This window comes from Protomyctophum parallelum (assembly GCF_964188405.1).
Source record: "Protomyctophum parallelum genome assembly, chromosome: 14".
NCBI classification, from domain to species: Eukaryota; Metazoa; Chordata; class Actinopteri; order Myctophiformes; family Myctophidae; genus Protomyctophum; species Protomyctophum parallelum.
This window is the reverse complement of record NC_139709.1, coordinates 47,211,704-47,226,974: the sequence shown is the minus strand read 5'-3', so window position 1 is coordinate 47,226,974 and position 15,271 is coordinate 47,211,704. Positions and strand designations below refer to the sequence as shown.

The 15,271-nt window shown below is 42.8% G+C and overlaps 2 protein-coding genes across 4 annotated transcripts in view; one reads left to right on the top strand and one right to left on the bottom strand.

Moving 5' to 3' along the window:
- Nucleotides 1-888: 888 nt before the first annotated feature.
- LOC310870825 (profilin-2-like) lies at nucleotides 889-6,516 on the bottom strand. Of its 2 annotated transcripts, none has more exons than XM_083782145.1 (3): nucleotides 6,132-6,511; nucleotides 4,329-4,521; nucleotides 889-2,749 (listed from the first exon to the last, which is right to left on the bottom strand). In XM_083782145.1, exons 1-3 carry the CDS (start codon nucleotides 6,261-6,263, stop codon nucleotides 2,652-2,654), a joined length of 423 nt encoding a protein of 140 aa, XP_083638271.1. In that variant the 5' UTR covers nucleotides 6,264-6,511; the 3' UTR covers nucleotides 889-2,651. The 2 variants fall into 2 exon arrangements, with proteins under 2 accessions (XP_083638271.1, XP_083638272.1); XM_083782146.1 differs by lacking the exon at nucleotides 889-2,749 and adding an exon at nucleotides 2,972-3,084 and having other exon boundaries at nucleotides 6,132-6,516.
- Nucleotides 6,517-11,761: 5,245 nt separating this feature from the next.
- The window catches only part of LOC310870945 (TSC22 domain family protein 2-like), a 37,089-nt gene continuing 33,579 nt past the window's right edge, over nucleotides 11,762-15,271 (top strand). For both annotated transcript variants that reach the window (XM_083782337.1, XM_083782336.1), the window contains exon 1: nucleotides 11,762-14,194. In XM_083782337.1, coding sequence (XP_083638463.1) covers nucleotides 12,408-14,194 — 1,787 coding nt within the window. In that variant the 5' untranslated portion in view covers nucleotides 11,762-12,407. The remainder of the gene's footprint in view (nucleotides 14,195-15,271) is intronic.

Sequence of the window (15,271 nt, the reverse complement as noted above, 5' to 3'; positions counted from 1 at the left end):
TGCCAGCTCGCTAGTCATTAGTCTTACTAGTCTATTAGTCTTGTTAGTCAGATATAGGAGGGGCCTGAGGGGCCCAAATATTTGACTGCTGACATGATATAGGTGGGACGGGGGTCCCCTGGGGACTAAAACACCTGTGGACTCCAAGGCTAGTTGAGCACTGGCCCAGTCCACAATCCATCCATGGGTATTGGACATTTGAAATACATCAGATTTGAAAGAATTTGCATTGTTGATTAAACACGGCCTAGAGACCCACTCTGTATAGGCTACTGTATATTGTGGCCTAAAAGAACCGTGAACAGAAAAGATAACCCCGGCCCAAAGCAGAATACCCTCACATTTTGTACTGCTGAACAAATTACACTAAAGGACCACTTCACCACTTTCTTCATATAATTGGTCCTCACTAATAATCATGATAAAATAGCACCATCTGTCCGTCTCATAAGGTCTGTGGAAACAATAAAACATGCACAACCCAGGTGCTGGGCTGAGGTCAATAATAGAAAGAAAGGTCCGCACACTGGACTGAGCTCCAAAAGCTTAAGTATTTATTTTCTCACCACAGGGACATGACGTTTCGAGCCTCACGACTCTTCAGACAGAATCCCGTCCACCAGTGACATGATCGATAGGGAATCCAAGCTTTTTTTAAAGGTTTAAAAATCTGCCTAACGATGTCACTGGTGGACGGGTTTCTGAACTGCCCACAGCCATCCTGAGACAGTATAAAATTGTGGCATTTTATCATGAACATTGAGGACAAATATTGAAGATAGGTTGAAAAGTGGGTTTTTTTTTAAGCACTTCTACTTAGAAACACAAGAAAAGGTGCATAAATACAGCACTTATTTGGCAATGAGAAAAAAATAAAATCATGCTGGATTTACTTCTGGTTGAAATAACTTTTATTTGATCTGTCTGTAAACAAAGGTTTTCTCTCATCAATTCATGGCATTTTCCCATTTTTTGGAAAAGTATTTTGTGATCTGAATTCCAAACCAAAATAAATGACCAAACAGCAAGGACATCCGTTTCGCCTTTTTTTTGTTTTGTTTAATTCTGTACATATTCCACATAGCCTAGAGAATATTACCGATGCCAAAATATCCCTTAGGAAAGTGCCATTTAAGTTACTCCTTGCTGGAGCAGCAGTTAAAAATCCAACTCACAGTAGCAACAGATCAGATCTATTTTATGGCACAGGATACACAGTTATTCTCAGAAAGTTTTCACAAGACAACTTACAAATGTTCTTATTCCAACCAACACCATTCTCCATAAATTTAGTGTACACAGTATGTTTTAATATACTTGTAAGTACCGTGCTATGACAGTTTCTGATACACCTTGGATGACTAAAGCACAAGGCAAGTAATTCCAAGTTGTCAATACCAAACAGCTTGGTTATACAGTCAAATGCATTCATACAGTTGTCAAATCAGGCCATTATTTCATCTGTTAAGACAAATTAGCCATAAACAATGTGGAAAAATTGTCTAAAGAAGCAGTTAAATGTTTTACAGTCATTTGAAGTATGTCTTGATGATTTACAGACAGACAATGAGGCCAACATTTTAACATCCATAACAATGGGCTGAAGCGATCCTGAACAATCCCTCTTTTAACCGACACTTGGTCCAACAGGGGAATAATATACTTAACTAAACGTGTATTTTGTAGTGGTATATACTGTAACTGCCAATAACTGGCAAAAGAAAAAAATTACAGGAGCCGCCTGACAAAACGTTGATTTGTCATAGGTGGAATGTCCATGGAGACTCCAGGTTGTAGTGAAGCATCATGGGAAGGATATCTGAAAACCTCAGTAATGCTGAACTGCCTCTACACTCAAACAATATCCCAACAGCACAGCATAAACCTATAAGACCACATTCAAGTACAACAGCAAGGCATGTGATGGAAGATATAGCAATGTAGAAGTGTGCACAACAGAAGATGCAAAATGGTACATGTAGCACCTCAGAGGAAAGCTACACTTCTTGTGGTGGCTACACAGGACTATGAAAACAAAAAGATAACGGAACACGAAAAGATGGTTTTGGCTGGAATATCAATGCTAGGTGGGGGACATACCGGAGTGTTCTGTATGCTAAAAAGATATGCATGCAACTTTTAAATCACCAACATGCTGAATGCCAATGATAAGGAAGACAATGTTAACCTGGCATCTTGGTAATGCTCAAAAATAAGAATCACTGCAAAATTACCTCAACCATTGTGTACTTCCCCTTTAGACATATGCAAGTTGATTATTTATACAAGGCGAGCCCAAATGTGTTTACACTTTTTATTACACCTTCAATCTTTTTTTTTTCTTCTTTTTTCTCTTTTTTTTGCACATTTTCTAGTTTGGTAAATATACATTTATTAAATTTCAAAGAACATGCCATTACTGAAGTGCCAAAATGTTGAGTTGTGTACAATGTTACAGGAAGGTAAAGAGCTGTGGTGATAAGGGATAAAAAAAAAAAAAAAAGTAAAATAAAACAAAGAAATGGGATTTATATAAAAGTGGACTGCAGGAAAGAAGTAACATTGTTTGCCATCTAATCCTGTAAGTACTGTCAATACAATGGAGTGAATGGGAGTGAGCTGCTAAGTGGATGGATGGGTGGAGATTCTGCTCAATATCCAGACTTCCTCAGGTAATCAGCCATGGTATATGCTTTCTTGTTGAGCTGTCCGCCATGGACCCCCTCCTTTCCCATGACAAAAACCAACGCTGGAGCACAAAAGGAAAAAATAAAAATAAAAAGACATGAACAAAATTGAAGAGTCTTTCCTCCCCCACTAACAGGGGGAGGGGCAAAAGTTGACACAAGATCTTACCACCACTCTTCATCATTGCTATTAAAGTTTCCGAGACATTTTGACTGCTTGCTGGAGAAATCTTAACAGCAACATTTTGTTTCTCTTCTTTTTTTTGTCCCTTAATTTTAACTATACGAGTTTGGCGAGACTAGAACCCTGAATCCCTCAAGTATTTTGCCATTGAGTATGCCTTCTTATTCAATCCGCCTCCGTGGACCCCTTCTTTGCCCATTACAAGAACCAAAACTGAAAGAGAAGAGGTGGAAAAGGGAAAGTTTAGAGTGAAGATAAAGAAAAGACATTCAAAAGTGAGAAAGTATTAGTCATGAATAGAGTGCTCAGAGTTCTGATACATTCTTTTTTTAGAGGCAGCAAGAGTGAGCTGCAGGGTAGACACACGCATGCATAGCTGGAAGGGGAAAACTTCACAGAAACTCTGCAAAACAAATTGATTACTGCAAGCTCCTGAAAAACTGTTAACACCCTAAATTAAGTAAAGCTAGTTGCTGGAATGGTAGAAAAATGCCCGTTAGATCTGTCCAGTTATACCCACGTGCTGCATTCAATCTACAATTAAATTAACACTGGTCAAAGTAAACTGTTACATGTCAAGGAACCTCAGACCAGTAAGTATAGACTAGGGGTGCAACTAACAAACTAATTTAATGGATTCGTAATCAATGGGGGAAATTTATAATTTTATATATTTGTTTATGCAAATGGGAGCTTTCCAACTCACAGCAAATTGTGACGCATAGTGAGCTTGAAGATGTACGACAAAATATAAAGTAGACCTCAAGCAGTCATTCAAACTTCTGCATTGATTTTTTTAATTTTGTGTGAACCCCAGAAGAATAGCGACCATGTTGTGGAAGCTAATGGGGATCCTGATAAGATTTACAATTTCTGTTTATCCTCTCCCCAAAAGACTCACTTCTCCATTATTCAATTAATCAAAACGGTAATCAATGAAACAATCTCCACGATCAACAGTTGCAGCCCTAGTAAAACAGTATCCAAAGCATGCATGCATTCTTTTTTTTTTTAAGGACAGCTGACCCAAATAGGGCTCTGAACAGCAAAAGGGAGCAGTTAGGAAAGGAGAAAGGGATCAGTAGACGGTAACAGCCAAAGACCACCAGAATTGAGTGCTCAGTAATCAGCCAGTGAGGACCACAAAGGCAGACAGACTGTAGTAGGCAAACCTTGGCTTCTAATATGAGCTTTTAATACTCACAAGCTGACTTTTAGAAGAGATATACTTGAAGGACAATCTATGAGCTTTGCCTGAAAGCATCACATGATGCTGTGTGACTCACTTTTCTGTCTGCACTCCACTTGCAAGTCACAACAGTCATGTGAGCCAACTCCTCACGCCCATGTGATTCCCCCCCCCACAAAAGGCAAACACATCATATTATTAGCAAATCAAATTACAACATTTTCCAAAATAGAAAAACAATTCCCATAGAAGAACTACTCATATTTACCTTTGCCAGCTCTTCCTAGTGAGATATTGTATGTTGGCTCTCCTCCTTGGCTCTTTGTCCGGATGTCCATCGTCCAGTCACCATCATTCTGGAGGCTGTCTCTGATGACTGAGCACTTCTTTGAACCCAGGGTGAGACCATCGGTGAAGAATGACATCCTGTCCTTTCCAACAAGTGTGTCGATTTCTTGAGACTGCAACGAAGACACAAAATTAGGGTTAATTTATTAAAAAATAAAAAAGCACAACTATGGCAGGGGCATGTCCTAGGCAAGCACATAGAAGTCTCTCCCACTCAGGCTACATGCACCAGTGGCTTACATACAAATGTATCATTGTTAGTTCAATAATTAAGCAAACCAACAGTGCGGTGTCTGTTAGTCACCATGAATATGCCTGCATTGACCGGATGTGGGTAGACTGTGACTAGGCTACCGTAAATCACTGGGTATTTAGGCGCAACAGTTACGTGCTACGGATTATTATTATGCGACGTTTGAATCAATTGGCTAGACAGGAGTATTTGCAGCTAGCTTGTTTTAGCATTATCCAGCGGAAGTAACGTGACGTCCACTAACTAGGCCGGACCAGACGAGCATGCACTGTCTGCGTGCCATTCACCTCCTGAATGAATTAAAATCTCACGCCAATGTCACGCAAAATCAATTCACGGGCAGTGAAACTCTACACAAAACAAAACACAAGCCGTTAATCGCCGGCTTGGTCATTACAAGTCCCTCAAAATGTAACCCAGTTAACAGTCAGCTAGCTAACGGGTAGCTAGTAAACCAAGAGCTTTAGCGCAATTTAGTATTGTAGTCGATTGCACGAGGGTGTCGCTTGCCAAACAAAGGGACAGATATACAAGCCAACAATGTGTTGTTAGCCTGTAGATATGTTACCGTTTTCGACAAGCGCCTCTGCTTAAGCAAAAAAATAAAACCGTTAACCGCAGCAAGCTAGCCGCTAGTAAGTTAAGAGCTTTAGCTTAATGCATTATAGTCACATCGCACGAGGGCGTCGCTTGCCAAAAAAAAGAGCAGACCTACAAGACAACATCATGTCACCATGCGAGGCGTTGTAAGCTTGTAGATCCGTCCCCCCCCACCCTTTTTTGCCGGCAAGCGCCTCTGCTGAAGCAAAAAAACAAAAGGCACACCGGCGGGCGGCCGTGCAAAACGAAGCATGCATGCTCATTCAGAAGCCAGACACCGTCTATTAGCTGGTCACCAGGACGGCTTGCATGGGTCATTGTTGCTGCTGGATTTTCTTTTACATTTAATCTCTAAACAATACATGTCGTTAACAATCCTCTCCGTTAACGTGTTGCTTACTTCAACGGTGTATTTTAGTATGTGCAGGACAACACGGGGCGGTCTGTACTATAATCTAATCCAGGGAATGTGTTTATTCTTCCAGGCGATAGTCTGGAAGGAAGGAGATGAGATGGGCGCGAGCCACACAAACTGCAATTTCGTTAGCACGAGCCATTCTTTCGCATGACAAAAAATAAATGCAGGCGTTTCTCAACGGTTCGCTTCGAGAGCTTTTTACCATTCAGAATAATGCCACTTTCAATTTATTGTCACGCGAAAAGAACGGCACGCGCTACTAAGTATATAGATTAGCATTGACTCGGTGGATAAGCTAACTGCTAGCTAGCAGCTAGGACCCCGGCTGGCTGTGTGTGTGTGTGTGTGTGTGTGTGTTTTGTTTGAGGACACTAAAAGGTTCGTTTCGGAGTCTCCGGGCGCCGTTTAACCCAAGTTTATTTCAACTCAGCCCCTAAACTTTGCTTTCTTACCGTTATATTGTTAAATGTACCGCCGGCATGTGCTGCCCAGACGTATTTGGCGTCCGTGTACCCAACAATGGCGGTATCCTGACAGCTGCCATCGGCCATCAGATTATCCACGTAGCTTTGCCAAGAAGACATTATTGAAAATTGGATGATAACTACTTTAAAAAACAACAAACTTCCTTGCCAATAGCCTGGGATAGATACACGCTGCTGCGGTTTCTTGCTGCTGCTCACCAGACGCCAGAGATGGACGGACAAATGTGAAATGCGCGAGAGTGAACCAATATAGTATCTATGTGCTCCGATGTAAAACTCGTGCACGTCTGTGTGGGCTCGGCCCCGGCGGTGGCGTGCTGCTGGGCTGGCTGGGTGTAGTCCCTCCGTCAGATATCACTCCGCACAATGAGCCGCTCCGCCGCCACGGCGCTTGTTTTATGGCGACAGAGGGGCGGAGGAATATGAGAGCATAATGGACTCTCGCTCTCTCTCGCTCACTCTCCCTCTCTCTCTTATTCTTTATTTCAAGGACCCCCATCCTGCAGTTTGATATGCTAATGCTTGCCACTGACCTCCAAATGATGACGACGGTGATGATGATGAGTATTATTATTATTATTAATGGAACCCCAATCTACACTATAAAAACCTCTATGTTAATTTACCTGGGTGTACAAATGTCACCACATAATATCATACATATTAAAGTAAGTATCAACCATAGCCAGGGTCAGGGACACCCTGGAAACCGAATAGGACCACTTCTAGGCCAGTCAATCTAAGATTTGACCCCAAAAAAATTGCAATAGTAATCGTTTTTTATGAACCTTAGGGTCATTCAAATAACATTAAAAATTGAGAATTATATACATTTTGGATCATGGTAAAGTCAGGGGTTGAACTTTGAAGTACCAATAAAAACCTATAAGGCGGCCTGGGCCATGGCTCAGTGGTCCAGGCACCTTGGCTGGCAACCCAGTCTGGCAGTGTGCCGTGGATTCGGCTCCAGATCCCGACGGACCTTACTGCATGTCTCCCCATTTCCTGTCAGCCTACTGTCTGTCCCTTCATAAAAAAATATAAAATAAAGGCGAAAGCCACACAAAAAAAACATTAAAAAAAACATATAAGGCAAAAAAAGAAGCATGTAATGTGTCAAACTAGGGGGTTTTCATTATTCTGAATCCATTCTAAGCATTAGCTTTGCACAAAAAACACTCCTTGGGCTAAAAACGGCCATAGCCACCATAGATGAGGTCAGTCAGCACAAGTGGCTATGGCCGTTTCTCTCTCTCTCTCCATGATGGCTGCCATGGAGCTGACTCTTTGTGGTGCAGCAGAAGTATAATGCCTTGCTCAAGATAACTTTGGTTGGTGGATCATCATCATCATCACTCACTTTGCTGCACAAAGTCCTTAACAATTCCTCTTATCAAAAAGCCAAACTGATCTTTGACCTTGCACATTGCTTCTCCATATGGTAACTGTTATGTCTTCCAGTCAGGTGACAATATAAAGAGATCAGAACATTGTGAGGGTATCTGTATGTCCTAGATACAAACAATCATACGCAATCAGAGTAGAGTTGACACTGAGCTTAAACTATACGAGTGAGATAACTTAGTAACCTCATGAACGGTGAGGTTTAGCAAGGACAGATTTGATGTGTCACAGCAGTAAAAATTATGTTCACTCTGGACTATCTTCATAACTGAAGGTGTCATTCAAATCTGAATCATCAATCATTCAAACCATATAAAAGCTGTATAACATTACTAATCTCCTGCATGAGACCAAACATCTATGCAATCCCCACTCACCTCATGGATGATCACAATCCCCTCTTGGCCAGGGAGATGTTGCATTTATAAGTATACTACTTCTCAACCAGTAGGTGTCCTACCTTACACCAGGTTCTACCATCTGACAACCACTGGTCCGTTTATGGTTATCAGACAAAACTCAGGCATCAGTTGTAAGATGAAACCCCCTCAATCGTCAGACAAAACTTGATCGTTGTAGACCAGACTGAACTCCATCAGGCATAAATTGTCAGACCAAACTGTGTATCTGTTTGTTTGTTTGTGTACAGTATGTGTATGCGTGTGTGTGTGTGTGTGTGTGTGTGTGTGTGTGTGTGTGTGTGTGTGTGTGTGTGTGTGTGTGTGTGTGTGTGTGTGTGTGTGTGTGTGTGTGTGTGTGTGTCACAGATACGGTGATACCTGTAGATCAACAAGATGAATATAATAAATATAATTATAATTTACAGTAGGCCTACTCTACAAAATGTGTGTATATATGTGTATAGAGGCAAGCTGTTTTAGTTATGCAAATACAATGATACGGTAAAAACTGTGTGATCATAGCCTGTTGTGCCCATACCTAACCAAACCATTCAACCTGGCTTGTTGCACCTGTGTTCTCATAAGTCACTCCTGTGTGACACACACCCTCCCATGGTGAACCCGCCCATCAAACGGGTTAAAGGCACACACAGGCAGAAATGGCTCCTTCAATGTGTGTATATATATATATATATATATATATATATATATATATATATATATATATATTAGGGATGTCAGTAACGGTTAATTTTCCAGAAGGGTAGCCGATGGCTTTTTTAATAGGCTACCCCAAATGTAATATGCATGTATAGGCTACATAATTAAAGTTGGTAGACGAATGGTATACATTTAAATAAGTCCAGTCCAGATCTGAGCAGCCTATACCTGCCACTGGACGGCGGACGCATGTGCTAAGCCTTTTTTTATTATTAAGGAAGATCAGCATGCATGTCAATGATGTCACCGTGTTCAGTTTGTTGACTTTTCGCTGACGAGAAAACCCTCAAACATCGATAGCACATGGTTAACTTGATAGCCGTAAGCCGTGCCATATGAGGAGACGGATTGGAGGAGGAGAACGTTCTCCCTCCATAATAGATTTAATAATGCCAAGTATAGGTCTCTGCATTGATACGGTCGACATGTTGTGTTAATCTCGTCTCGCTGTCACTCGCTTAAGTTTTGACTACCGCAACGCTACCGTTATAGCCAACTAGCCATTGAAGTAGGCTATAACAGAGAACTTTGGGACATTGAGGGGGCAGAAAACAGCGCCTGAGCGCTGTTCATGCAGCCTGGAGTGTGACAAGCTGGACGGCGCAAATAACAGAAATTTTAGGCATGTGTGCAACATGACAACTGTTTTAAAGTATTGTACAGTGACAACTAGTCTCTGTAATGTTTATGTTGTACTATTACTAAAAACGATCTAAAATAAAGGGATTTAAGATCAGAATACGCATTTATTATTATTCAAATTAACCGTAAAGCTGATAAGCATTGGTACTCTGATATTTCTTAACGGTCGGCTAACCGGTTACCCCCTGACATCCCTAATATATATATATGTGTGTGTGTGTGTGTGTGTGTGTGTGTGTGTGTGTGTGTGTGTGTGTGTGTGTGTGTGTGTGTGCGTGCATGCGTGCCTATATAGTTTGAAAGCTAAAATACTAATACTTATACTAATTTTTATTATTGGCTTCACAAAAGATAATAGGAATACTGTACTATGAAAAATGATTACATTAACCACTAGGGGCAGAGTTTTCAATGATTTTTCTTCTGAAACCTTATATCCATGTTGAACATGAACCCATAGACATTCCATATAGCTGTATCTTCTCTTCTTTTGTTGTTCCTTTAAAAATCCTGTACAGTGGTAATACTGGGTGGTAATACTTTAAACGGTGTCTGATTCTTTGTGGTGGTAGCCTATAGAAGGCCCTATATTGAAGGCTTCTGTTGTTCCATTAATATTTAAAGAGGAATATAATTTGTGTTCATTTGTGTATTTATGCCATAGATATGCGATTCCATAGATCTAGGCTTATAGGCCTACTCATATCTGAGACAGTCATGGAGAGGCCACAAAATATTCCATGTGATGTCCCTCAATATGTTTTCTGCAGAACTGGCTATTTACGCTCTTTCACGATGTGTTTTGAATAATTTGATTTGGTGTGACCAATTGATGCGGAATATGAACCAGTCTGGTGATCAGAAGGGTTGCATGCTCTGTCATAAGACTATGCTGGCTGTTATTCCCCAGGCCAGAGCAATTCAGGTGAAATTTTTTACCAGAATGCATGGTGAGAAATAAAACACTGCCATACAAAAATGTATTCATAAACCATATGAACATAACTATTTCATTTTAGTTTGCATTGTTTTGTCAGCCATTCTTTGTCAGACAACCGGTATATGTAAATGTTGTCCGCCTCCAATTACAATACCATTTGACAATTTGAGCATTATAAAAGAAAGTTGGCACTGATTTCATGCCTCTAAATGATTTTGCTATGCATTCCTGATAGACAAACTCTATTCAACATGAATAATAAGAGATTTGCATATCAACATAAATAATACATTTTGTGACCCCCAGGGGTCAGTGGAGAGGGGGATTGCAATAGCCCATCCTTTAAGCGTGTGCGTGTGTGTGCGTGTGTGTGTGTGTGTGTGTGTGTGTGTGTGTGTGTGTGTGTGTTTTGATTGATTGATTGAAATATTTATTAACAGTTTGTAGAATTACAGTACATTTCAAGCACAAACTCAATACAAAGACTGTTAACTGTGAGTGGACGACCCAATTAAGCATTACACTTGTTTACAACAGGGTCCACATTGTTCAATTCATCAAAACATTTAGAGACATACAAATAGACACTAGACAAATAGACACTGTGTGTGTGTGTGTGTGTGTGTGTGTGTGTGTGTGTGTGTGTGTGTGTGTGTGTGTGTGTGTGTGTGTGTGTGTGTGTGTGTGTGTGTGTGTGTGTTTTGATTGATTGATTGAAATATTTATTAACAGTTTGTAGAATTACAGTACATTTCAAGCATGTGCAAGTGTGTGTGTGTGTGTGTGTGTGTGTGTGTGTGTGTGTGTGTGTGTGTGTGTGTGTGTGTGTGTGTGTGTGTGTACACGTGTGTGTGTGTCACGTGTCTGTTACTCTGTTTATCTGCGGGTGCAGATATTATATTAAAGTCAGTGTTTTTTATTAGGCTATTTATTATTATTTAACGATCTAACCATCATCCATCCATCCGTCCGTCCGTCCGTCCGTCTGTCTGTCCGCGTCTGTCTCATCTATCTATCTATCTATCTATCTATCTATCTATCTATCTATCTATCTATCTATCTATCTATCTATCTATCTATCTATCTATCTATCTATCTATCTATCTATCTATCTATCTATCTATCTATCTATCTATTCTAATTCTATCTATCTGCCTTTAATTTTATTTGTTTATTCAATTATTACGGTAGTTAGATATGAAAATAAAAACATTCTTCAGTTCATTTACCTGCAAGGTTTTAAACTGTCTTTAAAACAGTTTAATTCTACATAACAGTTTTCCTTTTAGTTTTCTTTTCCTATTTTAACTCATGCTTTACTTTGGCAATGTAAACGCAAACGTTTCCCATGCCAATAAAGCCCCATTGAATTGAATGTGAAATTGAGAGGGGGGGGGGGTATTCTCGATATACATGTACGCAGATATCGTGGCGCAGGCTACCCACCATGCAGCGCGGCTGCATACATACACACATAGCCATCTTGTCAAGAGAGAGGGGAGGTTGTCGCTGTTCAAGAATCTCACTTCTCTCTGTAGTGTGTGGGTCATTTAAAACACACGTTTCGTATCGAATTTTTAACACACTTGGCTTCGTGACGAGCGTCACTCCCGGGGAACTTGGAGCTCGAAAACGGCGTCGGTAGAGAAGAACAACTTGTTTCGCAAGATGTCTTATGTACTTGTCCCGACGTAGGGGGAGTGTTGCAGCCAGCCAGCAGCAGCAGCTAGCCATCCAGCTAGCTGGGTGAGTGGAGTGGAGGGCTACTGGGCCCCACGCAGCTCCTGCAGCTGGGGGACACACTCTTTGCGACACCGGCCCTCTGACGCCGGGGGACGGAGACCAGAAGTCCGGGTTGACAGCAGCTTCGGATCGAATCTTTTAGAGGAATACGTGTACCGTAGAAGTGTACTGACTGGGTCTGGCGTTATGGGCTTGTAAAACGCAACAGGAGACCGAGAGGAAGAAGGATGGCGCAGACTCATCTTGATTACAGTTAAGGGGAGAAATAAGTGAAATAAGCTTCAAGTCTGTTGTTTAATACGATCTGACCTTTATTTTTTTCAAAGCCGATCTTTTTTTGCTTTGACGAAGGACGCCCGTAGCTGCACGGGAGTTGTAAACAAGCCTGTCAAAATGTCGAAAATGCCGGCCAAGAAGAAGAGCTGTTTTCAGATCACCAGTGTGACACAGGCCCAGGTGGCTGCCAGCAATGCCACCGACGACACGGAGAGCCTGGACGACCCGGACGATTCCCGGGCCGAGGACGGCTCGTCGGAAATATTCGACGTGACCCGGGCAGACTACGAGCCGGTGTGTGACCGAAGTTCGTCCGAGGAAGCGCTAACCTTTAACAATGTGGGGGAGCCGCCGGAGCCACAGACACACATTCCCCAAGTTGGTCAGTTGTCTGCAAGTCAGTTGTCGGGCAACCCGAACGGGACCTTTAGAATAGTAGCAGTGCTGGGCCCTGCTCAGGGTGTTCAACAGGCTCCCGGGGCGCATATCACTCAGCCTGGGGCCATTCAACCACAGCCTGCACTGACAGCGGGTGGTGGTGGGTCCACCGGTGTGTCATCTCACTCTACCACCACATCTACAACAGTGAGTTGCAGTTCACGTTTCAGGGTCATTAAACTTGATCACGGTACCGGAGAGCCCTTCAGGAGGGGCAGATGGACTTGTACAGAGTTTTATGAGAAAGACTCGGATGGCTCCATAGTAAGCAGGACTGTAGATAGCATTAGGCATGCCAGTGCCACCACAGTGGATCCCAGCATAGACCGGGACAGCGGACTGGGCCAGACGGGGGGTTCGGTGGTTACCCCAGTGGCCACGTACTCGGGCCAGGGCGTGGGCTCCATAGCAGATACTTCTCTCTCTGCCTCTCGCATGCTGTCAGTGGATGTGCTGCAGCAGCAGCAACTCCAGCATCAAACCTACAGTGTTGTGAAACCGGGTGGGAGTGGGACAGCCACGCAGAATGCTTTCTCCAGTTGCAAACCCACCGCTGTTCTAGCACAGCAGCAACAGCCTGCAGTGGTAGGTCTCCAACCCTCCAATGCACAGACCCTGCTTCCTATCGGGCACAACGGCTTGCCTCAAGGTGGTGCCCACCTGCAGAAGTCTCCCGGCATGCCCCCCATGGGCCAGCCTGTGTCTTACCCTCCTCAACAGCAGCAGCAAATGCTGCAGCAGGTTCCCACGACACACCATCTGACTGGTCAGTTTCCCAGTGTGCTCATGAACCAAACTGAATACTATCAACAGCCCCAGCCTGCTGTGCAGACCCCCCCTGTAACCAGCCTCTCTGCAGGGGCACAGCCAGGGGGGAAGGGCCCTTCACCGGTCATGACCCCAGCAGCTTCCATACGGAGTCAAGTTGTAGAAATGGCCGGAGCTTCAGGAGGAACTTTACCTCCTGGCCAGACATCATCGGGTCTTCTGCTGCAACAGATAGGTGGTGGAATGTTAGGTGTTGGAGGATCTACATTACAGCCGATGTCTGTGGGTCAGTATGTCACCTCTGGACAGCCCCATGGCCTCCACGCCACGCCTTCCGGCGTACAAAATGTGCCTGTCGGAGCAGCGAGTGCTGGTGTGCCCACCACCATGCCTGCTGCTATGTCCAGTGCCTCGAGTGCAGTCATGCCAATCTTAACCTCCACCCCTCTGCCTCTGATGCCCCAAAGCAACATGCTGGCCTTTGGGGGCTTGATGGGGCAGGGCCTCCCCATGGCTGGATTTGTACCAGGGGAGGCTGGCAGCGGAAGGAGGTTAGACGGCTTGGCCAGCCCCCAGCCCCCTATCGCCTATGGGAAGGACCTGATGAGACCTCTAATCCCTGAAAGCCTGCAGCTTGCCACACCAACCGTCAACAGCCTGTTTGGAATATCCATACCTGTCGACGGGGATGAGGACAGGTAATATTCTCAATATTAAAGGCCCTGGTCACTCATACAGGTGTTTAGAGTTTGTATGTCTCTCTGACTACTACTCCTCATTTGGCTTGGGAAGTATCTCTTTAAACATAAGTTCATACCTTACTGACATTTCACCGGGGTATATGATGGTATTTGTGTAAAGCAAACAAACAAAATACAACCAAGTTATTTTAGCATGTATGACTTTGTCTAGCCTACAGTGAATGCTGTGTGTCTAGTGTGAATTATTATTGCTGGGTTTAAATGGTGCATTTATATAGCACCACCTTTTATCCAAAGTGCTTTTCAATGTGCATAATTGCATTCATTCACACACATTCAGACACAGATGGTGGAGGAAACCATGCAAAGGTACCAACCAACCTGCTCATCAGGAGCAGTTAGGGGTTCAGTCAGTGAAACCTTCCTTTTCCCAAGCGGCTTCTCTACCTCCTGAGCCACTGCCATCAGTTTAAATACTTATGGCTCATCGAATAATGAATAGATATTATAGGAAATTGACACCCTTCTTCCACAGATTCAGCTGGCAGAGCTGATGGTAGTTGTTGCTGTGGCAATACGACACATCAGTGTGCTGAACAGAGATGTATGGGTGGTGCACTGGTGACTAATGAACTGCTTTTGTAGTTGGAAAAGTAATCTTAAAATAAAGTTAAATACCGTTGCTGTCGGGCAGAAACCTTATCTCCATATTCTAACAACCCCACCCCCCCCCCCCCCCCACACACACACACACTTGATCATACAGCGCCACACAAAAGCATCAAAAGTAGCAGTTCTACAAGCTTGAAAAGTTTTGAGCTTGCCGATTTGCTATTTTTGAATTGAATCCTGAAAAGTAAGTTTTTGATATATGAGGTTTACCCCCGACAGAGACGATATGTGGCATTATTTTCACACAATTCCATATCTAGTCATAATATTTAACTGATTAGCTGAAATGGCCAGCCAATAATTGATTTTCTTTTTTGCATCCAAAATATTCTTCTGCTATCAGTTACAGTGATCAGTTTAATAGAAAGAATGTCTGTATTTCTGACGTTATTGAAAATCATT

Excerpts from the sequence above, each read along its gene's own strand:
- LOC310870825 (XM_083782146.1), bottom strand. The coding sequence starts at position 6,263 with ATGTCTTCTTGGCAAAGCTACGTGGATAATCTGATGGCCGATGGCAGC. Across the intron at positions 4,522-6,131 it reads GTACATTTAACAATATAACG|TCTCAAGAAATCGACACACT; the intron begins GTAAGAAAGCAA and ends TCTTCGTTGCAG. Across the intron at positions 3,085-4,328 it reads ACTAGGAAGAGCTGGCAAAG|TTTTGGTTCTTGTAATGGGC; the intron begins GTAAATATGAGT and ends CTTCTCTTTCAG.